This window comes from Triticum aestivum, chromosome 3A (genome assembly GCF_018294505.1).
Source record: "Triticum aestivum cultivar Chinese Spring chromosome 3A, IWGSC CS RefSeq v2.1, whole genome shotgun sequence".
Taxonomy (NCBI): domain Eukaryota; kingdom Viridiplantae; phylum Streptophyta; class Magnoliopsida; order Poales; family Poaceae; genus Triticum; species Triticum aestivum.
In genome coordinates, this window is record NC_057800.1 from 433,650,874 (window position 1) to 433,659,675 (window position 8,802).

The 8,802-nt window shown below is 43.5% G+C and overlaps 1 protein-coding gene and 1 long non-coding RNA gene across 5 annotated transcripts; one reads left to right on the forward strand and one right to left on the reverse strand.

Annotated features, from left to right (window-relative positions):
* The first annotated feature begins 575 nt into the window (after positions 1-575).
* LOC123061528 (peroxisomal biogenesis factor 6) lies at positions 576-5,566 on the forward strand. Of its 3 annotated transcripts, none has more exons than XM_044484662.1 (15): positions 576-900; positions 1,140-1,261; positions 1,343-1,431; positions 1,527-1,562; positions 2,027-2,120; positions 2,344-2,386; positions 2,470-2,558; positions 2,855-2,913; positions 3,000-3,499; positions 3,617-3,698; positions 3,796-4,367; positions 4,456-4,594; positions 4,686-4,754; positions 4,928-5,140; positions 5,233-5,566. In XM_044484662.1, exons 1-15 carry the CDS (start codon positions 698-700, stop codon positions 5,344-5,346), a joined length of 2,424 nt encoding a protein of 807 aa, XP_044340597.1. In that variant the 5' UTR covers positions 576-697; the 3' UTR covers positions 5,347-5,566. The 3 variants fall into 3 exon arrangements, with proteins under 3 accessions (XP_044340597.1, XP_044340599.1, XP_044340598.1); XM_044484664.1 differs by having other exon boundaries at positions 4,686-4,748; XM_044484663.1 differs by having other exon boundaries at positions 577-900; positions 3,802-4,367.
* A 33-nt stretch (positions 5,567-5,599) lies between these two features.
* LOC123061529 (uncharacterized) lies at positions 5,600-8,344 on the reverse strand. Of its 2 annotated transcripts, XR_006429103.1 has the most exons (4): positions 8,157-8,344; positions 6,288-6,417; positions 6,155-6,192; positions 5,600-6,042 (listed from the first exon to the last, which is right to left on the reverse strand). It is a non-coding gene; the product is annotated as an uncharacterized lncRNA (long non-coding RNA). The 2 variants fall into 2 exon arrangements; XR_006429102.1 differs by lacking the exons at positions 5,600-6,042; positions 6,155-6,192; positions 6,288-6,417 and adding an exon at positions 7,394-7,779.
* Between the last annotated feature and the right edge of the window lie 458 nt (positions 8,345-8,802).

The window sequence follows — 8,802 nt, forward strand, 5'->3', positions numbered from 1 at the left end:
AACTCTTATTCAATTGGGATCTATGCACTAATTTTATGAACAAAAATGTGTAATAATCCAGGCCCGATAGTTCCGATTATCAAGCAAATTTTGCGGAACTCTAAACATTCCCCATGTCTGTGCTAATTTTTGTTGAGAAACTATTGCACTAGAAAGAACGCTAATACTAGGAATGTGGTCCTTGTGCACTCACCCGAGTACACCCATTGATGCCTGCAACGCGTGTATGGATTGTGAGGTGCGCTTTTAATAATAAAGTAACGCATTTGTGTTTTTTATATATAAAGCGGGGCGAGAAAACAGAGTAAGGTTTTCTATCCGGCTGTTAACTCTCCGTTAACCTTCCGTCAGTAGATGAAAACGTGCATTATTCCTCTGCATAAACAACGGTTTGCGATGCCGAGACGGGGTTGGCGACCAGCAAAGAAATCCAGCCGTCGATCGGCGATCCAGCCGAGTCGGCACCTCTGGCAATTCCGAATCCTTAACGACGGCGACACGCCGTGGACTTGTTGACCCGACGGGACCCAGACGAACCCGTCCCCGTCTTCTATATAAACAGGAGCCCCGCCACACAGCGTCCGGATCGATCCGCCCCTTCGCCCAACCCAAACTTGCATGCCCTGTTCATAAGTCGAGCGCACGCGCGTGAGGCGGCGGTGCTAGTCCGGGTGTCGCGGCGGCTGTGGCCGTCCACATGGAGCACGGGAGCCTCCTCGCGTCCGCCGTCACCGTCGGCGTCGGCGTCGGCATCGGCCTCGTGTCGGCGCGCCTGACGGCCGCGTCCACCCCAGAAGACGGCGGCGTCGCCGGCGCGGAGGTGGAGGCGGAGCTGCGCCGGCTGGTGGTCGACGGGCTCGACAGCGGCGTCACCTTCGACGACTTCCCCTACTACCTCAGGTCCGCGCGATTTCGGGATTAAAAGTCCATTAAAATATACGTGCGATCTTTCCCCTCGGTTTCATTGGGAAAAGCGAGGAGCGATTGCCGATTAGTATACGACTTCGCGGGTATTTGGTGGGCAGACCCATGTGTTCTACTAACTTCTAGGCCGTCAACGGGAATTCGAATGTGTTTGGCGAAAAGCAGCTAACCATCGAGCATGAGTTACATTGTTTATCTACATGTTGTGATTGCAGCGAGGAGACGAAGCTGGCACTCACGAGCGCCGGGTACGCCTATCTGAGCAAGATAAACTTGCCCAGCCACATCCGGGTCCTCTCTGCCGCCAGCCGCACCATACTGCTCTGCGGCCCATCAGGTTCGCCTCCTCGTGATTAAAATGTGGGTTGGCTTGATCGCAAAGGTTGTCTCTTTTCACATGGGCAGCTTGTTCTTGCAGAACCATACCTGCAGTCGCTCGCCAAGGCTCTGGCACACCACTTCGACGCTCGCCTGCTGCTGCTCGACATCGCCGAGTTCTCGCGCCAGGTTAGTGAGGAACTATTGGGGCACTTAGGTTTGCGGATGCCATTTTTGTAGTCTAGTTGATTCTTAACTGTTTCTCGCTGTATATGCCAATGCAGATCCAACACAAATACGGGAGCGCAAGCAGTGCTCTGGTTAGTTTGTTAATCCCGTCCTGTGATTGATAGGTTTCATGTTTCTGTGCTACATTTGATTGCTATTTTGAGGGACAGAGAGAATTCAGAATTTTCAGTGCGGTTCATCAGTTTTTTCGAAAAACAGGGAGTGATCCCCGGTGCGGTTCATCAGTTGGTTGTGTGGACCTACTGTTTTTATGTTTAGTTATTATATAGTATTAAGGCCCCTGCCCCATCACCTTTCTGTTGTCAGGTTTGGCCATTTCATTACCTCAGGAAACAAAACGTGCAAGTTAAAAGGGTCGACCAGGGGTCCTTGATAAGGACACCATTAGTTTGTCCGCATTGATGAACAATTCGAAAAAGTAGAGATGCTGAATATACATTTTCTGCAGCACAGGAGGATTTGTTGTGTCTACTAGCTTGTAAAAACTTGCATTCATATGGCTACCATCTTACCGATGATTTGTTCTTTGATGAAGGTTCGTAAACGATCCTTAACAGAGTCTGCCTTGGATAAAGTGTCTGGTTTGGTTGGATCTTTCAACTTTTTCCGCAAGAAGGATGAGCCAGCAGGTATGAAATCACTAGTCACCTTCTGAGATGTCACACTAGCCACTAGCATTTTCTTTATTAGTCCATTACGGAAGCTCCGACATTTGCCTTTATTTTTGTTCTTGCACGGTTTCTTCCTATCAACTCGTTTTCATTATCAATCACGCATACGAATATGCGAAGCATCACAATTCCTACAATTTCTGTGCTGTTCTGATTGTATTTTCATGAAACATTAATGCAGACTCACTGAAATATGAAAAGAGCCTTCTGGATTTGAGGACGAGGTAAAAACACATCTAATTGAGGATATTAAACTCAAGATAAAGATTACTCTATTTGAGTCTCACTTTTTATATTGCTTTTGCAGTAATTGCACTAAAACACCTTCAGTTCGGGTGCATGTATCTTTATTGCCTGCTGCGTTTCTCCCTGCATGTGAACCTTCGGAAGACTTGGGTGAGTTGTCTGTCTGTTCAATATTTTCTCGTCACTTATGCCGCGGTTCATGTGTTGATTGATCAAATGATTCGACGAGCTTCAGACAACCAAACACCCTCATTGATTTATGGTCCATCAAATTCAAATGTGCTCCGTCCATCACATTCAAATGTGCTCCATATTGGTTCATCCAACTCTAACTGGGAAGCTTAAGGGCTCTATTTTTATCTATGATATGTGTATCCCCTCTGTGCCTTCTTGTGAATACGATTATAATGATTTTGCATGCGCAATTAACTTACTATTCAATGCAGGTCCAATCAGACAAAGCTGGAATTTAGATGAGAAAATTCTCATAAAATCTCTTTACAAGGTAATTGAGGCATTCAGCTGCACCATCCACAACATTGCATTGCTTATGTTATGACTTATGAGCTGATATTGATTTTCTTTTTGCAGATGATAACTTCAGTTTCTGAATGCAATCCAGTTATCGTTTACATAAGGGATGTCAACCTATTACTTGGTGCTTCAGATGCAGCATGCTCAATGTTCAAGAAAATGTTGAGCAAACTGTCTGGACGAGTTTTGATAATTGGTTCATACTTCCTCGAATCTGATGCAGATAGTGATGACGTTGATGAGGTTGTCAGTGATATATTCCCATACATTCTGGAGACTAAGCCTCCCAAGGAGGAGACTGATCTTGTGAAATGGAAAACCCAAATAGAAGAAGATACTAAGAAAACCAAGGGTCAAATCTTTACAAATATGATTGCAGAGGTGCTCTCCGCCAACAGTTTGATCTGTGATGATTTGGACTCATTAGATCCAGATGACGATTTACATACCATTGCCAGCTACATGGAAGAAATTATGGCCCCAGCAGTCTCTTACCATTTGATGGATAACAAGGTCCCTGAATACAGAAACGGAAAGCTCATTATTCCTGCAGAGAGGTTAGCTAATTTATTATCAGGCCATTGCTTTATCTCCAGCTATCTAGGGCGGGGTAGAGACTTTCTTTTATGTAAAAAAAAAACTAAAATGTTTTCTTTAACATGATTGTTTCACAGCTTATCTCATGGATTAAGAATTTTCCAAGAGAGCAGCAGCCTTGGAAAAGATACAGTGGAACCAAAGGATGTCGGAAAGAAGGTAGGTATCCCATATTTTCAACTAGCAACGGCTCATCTTTACTAGTTTGCAAAGTACTATTTACTAATTATCATTATTGTTTACAATTTTGCGTAAGTCACAGGTCACTCCAGACAACGAATTCGAAAAGCTCATCCGACCAACTGTTGTACCGGCCAGTCAAATAGGAGTCACATTTGATGACATCGGAGCATTAACTGATATAAAAGAGTCACTTCAGGAGCTTGTCATGCTTCCACTTAAGCGGCCTGAACTTTTCAATGGTGGTCTCCTGAAGCCATGCAAGGGGATTCTACTATTTGGACCTCCAGGAACAGGGAAAACGATGCTGGCCAAGGCTTTAGCAAATGAATCCGGAGCTAGCTTCTTGAACATCTCCTTGTCCACCATCATGTCAAAATATTATGGAGATGCCGAGAAGACTATCCGGGCTTTGTTCAGTCTGGCTACTAAACTTGCACCGGCCATTATTTTCGTGGATGAGGTGGACAGCTTGTTAGGGCAGCGTGATCGACGCAATGAAAATGAGCTCCCGCGAAGAATCAAGAATGAGTTCATGACTCATTGGGATGGACTCTTGTCAAAGTCTAATGAAAGGATTCTTGTCCTTGCTGCAACAAACAGACCGTTTGACCTCGATGAAGCGATTGTTAGGAGGTTTGAGCACAGGTTTGTTTAAATGTGTTCTTTTTATGTGAAAGAACGTGTTTTGATGACCTCTAGATGAGTTGCTGACGTGTCATATTTTTTCAAACAGAATAATGGTCGGTCTCCCTACTTTGGAAAGTAGAGAGTTGATTTTGAAGAAGCTGCTATCCAAAGAGAAGGTTGAAGAAGGTATTGACTTTAAGGAGCTTGCAACATCGACGGAAGGATACAGTGGAAGTGATCTGAAGGTAACATCTCTGGATCATTGGTGAAGTAGGAACGGTATATTCAATTGATCATTCTCTGAATAACTATAACTGCTGTTGTCTTCTTTCCCAGAATCTTTGTGTGACGGCTGCCTACCGCCCTGTTAGAGAGCTCATTCAGAAAGAACAACAGAAGGTAAAGGTAAAACCAAGAGAAAAGAATCCCTCCACTAAATTTTATGAGCAGTAGATTTGTCTTTCTTTTTCATGTGTGTCTCCCAATTGAAGCCTGCAAACACATGCATCGGTTTGGTTTAGATGTGTTGCGCTAATCATATCATCATCTCATGCTGGCTCAATAATTCGATGTCCTAGGATAAGAAGGAAAATGCAGTGCAAGTTAAGGACCCAGAAGCGCAACCCAAAAGTCAGAGAGGCGCGGCACAAAGCTCAGAAAGCAAGAAAGGCGAGGATGTCATGCTAGAAACCAAGCAAGGGGTGACAGAGAAAGGCGTCAAAGGTGCAACCGAAGAGACTGTCACCCTCAGGCCGCTAACCATGGAGGACTTGAGGCTGGCGAAGGATCAAGTAAGTTGCTGGTGAATTTTTTTATCTGTTAGTCTAAACCTTTTCACCCCAAGAACACACTGCTAAACAATTACGCATTTGACGCTACGTAGGTCGGTGCCAGCTTGGCTAGTGAGGGGTCTATCATGACTGCCCTCAAGGAATGGAACGAGCTCTACGGCAAAGGCGGGTCAAGGAAGAAGGAGCAGCTCTCATACTTCTTGTAGTGCAAAGGTTGGGAGTTTGTATATAAATATGTGTATGTGCGGTTGAATGTGATTCGGCCCCTTGTTGACCTGATGAAGCGGAGGAAGTGCTTGCGAGCGATGTTTAGCTGTACCCATTGGAGGCTGTTTGTTTAAACAGTTGTTGTGAAAACCCCCTGTTGCAGGAATAATGTTGAACCTTGTTCTGGGAATGAATCGATTAACTTGGAACTTGTTAGAATTCCTTGAGTACTTATGGCATCTTTTTGGTGAGAAGGTTTCGATTGCAGGCCATCACAATTCGATTGTAGCCGCGGAAGCGATGATGGGCAGGGAGCGATGCCGGCCACGTAGTGGCAAGTCGCCACCGCCGGCTTGCCGGAGGCGACTTGCCGCTCGGCCTGACCGTCACTCGTGAGTCGTCGCTGAGATGTTCCGTAGCTCAGGAGCCAACAACTACCATATTTGGGGTTTGTGTTCCGCAAGACGGCCATTTTTATTGGGATTGTCTATTTGACATTTGACTGATTTCCTATTGGATATCATTCAAATTTTCTGACCAATATCCGGTTGACATCTGTATAGCCCAAAACCACTGATACTGTTCGTTCCCACTAAACGGGTTGGACTTAAAAAAAAGAAGACCCGGTTGTCAACTAAACCAAAAGAGCAAGAGAACCCCACGCAATCCCTCCCAGCAGCTTCCCTGGACCACACCTGACAACAAAAAGTAGAAGCAAAAGAGCAATTAAACATCTCTGCTTGAACTCGCCTCCCAAGAAACAAATAAAGTTACAGTGAGCATACACATAAATGAAAAAGAAATTACTTGAGATTGTCAAGCCCTCCATCATCACTAGAGATTTCCTGAAATAAAAGTGAAGTGAACATACACATAAATTTTAAAATGAAAAGAAATAATTCAAATTAATTAAAACTAGGGAAGAAAAAGAAATAAATACCAAAGACATAGGATTAGAACCATCATCTGCAAGATCATTAGGCACAAACAGATCATTCAGAGAATCTGCACTCTCAAGAGAAGAGACTAGTGGTACATCCTTGTGAGAAACTTTCTGCATTGAACCAAACCTAAACTCACAAAGGCAAAAATCATTAGGCAAATGGAGCAGAACCAACACAAACACTATAACCAACAATCCCCAGACCTAGATCTAGAAGCTACAAAACCACAAACCAGACAACTGAATATTAAACGCATGGACAAAACATGAGACTGTAAGCCATGCATGTCATACTTTAACTACAGTTCTCAACCACACAGATTACAGTGAAAAACTCTAGGGAAATACACTGTAAGACTCTGGAGAAATACATAGTAAGTCATACTGTAATTACAGTCCTCAAGCACACAAATTACAGTGTAATACTCTACAGAAAATACAGTGTAAAAGTCTGGTGAATTACATTGTAAGTCATACTTTAATTGCAGTCAAGCACACAAATTATAGTGTAATACTCTAGGGAAATACAGTGTAAAAGTCTGATGAATTAAATTGTAAGTCATACTGAAATTACAGTCCTCAAGCACACAAATTACAGTGTAATACTCTAGGGATAAGACAGTAAAAGTCTGATGAATTACATTGTAAGTCATACTGAAATTACAGTCCTCAAACATACAAATTTACAATGTAAGTCTAGGGAAATACAATGTAAAACTCTGGTGAATTGCATTGTAAGTCATACAAAAATTGCATTGTAACCATACAAATTACAGTGTAAAACTCTAGGGAAATACACTATAATTACATGAGTGGTTGGGCTAAATTTACAAAGTAAACTACACAGTGATCTGGGAGTATACACAGTGACTCCAGGGCATAAAAACACTGTAAATCTGGGCGAATACACTGTAAATTACATGAGTAATTGAGCTAAATTACTGTGAACATAAATAGGACAAATTACACAGTGATTCCAGGCATAATATACTGAAAAATCTGCATATACACAGTACATGAGTAATTGGGCTAAATTCCTGTGAACATACTAGGACAAATTACACAGTGATTCCGGGCATAAATACATTGAAAAATCTTGCATATCTGGGAATATACACTGGAATTAGGGGGGAAATTACACAATACTGATAGCACAAATTACACTGTAATCGAACAATAAATAACACAGTATTTGGGAGAATGACACAGTAATTACAGATATGGGAGAATTACACTGTAAAGCATGTTAATTACACTGTAAAAATGGCAGAATTATACTGCAAAAGGTGGGACAGTGAGGTTCTGCAAACCTATTACACAGTAGTTACACTGTAATTCTGGGGGTATGATCCACTGTACTTTTGAGCTACATTACATGTCTCGGGGGTAAAATTACACAGTAATAGAAGCATCAAATTCAGAGAGCTTCCTGGAACACATTCAGACATGCCTCATCTACCAGGGGAAAATCATAAGCAGCCACCTGCAACTACAAAAAAGCAGGCCAGATCATCCCCAACTGTCACCTAACGGCAAGGGAACAGACACCCCAAGCTAGCAGAAAACAGGAAATCACCCGCTGCAACAACCAGTACGCCTACCTCCACCATCTACAGCACAAAATAAAACAAATCTAAAAGCCTACATCCACATCTACACAGCAAAACGGAAACCCTAGAACCCGCAACTACAAAAGCTCCTACACAACGCAGGCTAGCACAAAAGGGGGCGGGTGAAATTGGGCGGATTCACCAAGAACAACAAACAGAACATCCACGAAGACGAGAACTCAGCTAGATTTGGAACTACACGACCAGAGCACAAGCGGAAACACCTGGGGCCAGCGGGGGGATTAGGGGAACCAACCTCGGCAGCCGGGGGCAAAGAGAATAGGGAGGACAAAATCAAAATCGAACGGTGGAATAGCTCGGAATCGCCTCTCTCCTCCGCCTCTCTCCTTCGCCGCTCGAGCTCTCTCCCTCGGCCTTATCGAAACAGAGCGACCCAAATGAAAAGGGAGACGACACCCACTCGGAAATTCAAGCAGGACAAAAACCAATAGTACCGCGACGGGGCGGTTTCGGGTTGAGATAAAGAAAACCGAACCCGACAACAGCAAACCAAACTGAGCGAACAGAGCGCCAGCGCAAAGAAAAAAAGAAAACGAACGCGAATCTCCGCGCCAGAACGGACGGACAGAAATTTGAATGACGATGAATTGAAAAGCAGCTGACTGTAAAATAGCAAATCCGTTTTTATTTTATTACTACGATTTGGTTCCCTGACTAGCCCCACCGCCCAGCGAACGTTTCTGCCACCCAGGCCTTTTCCTGACTCCAGGCCCAAACCATCTTTCCTTGTTGAGCCAAACAAAAAAAAAACACTTCAAAAATATCACATGCAGATAGAAACTGCACCCTCAAGCCTACAATTGGACATTTTGGCCTCATTTTGAAATAGTCAAACACACAGAAAAAACCGTAAAAATGTCATGCTCTGTATTTCTCTTTGT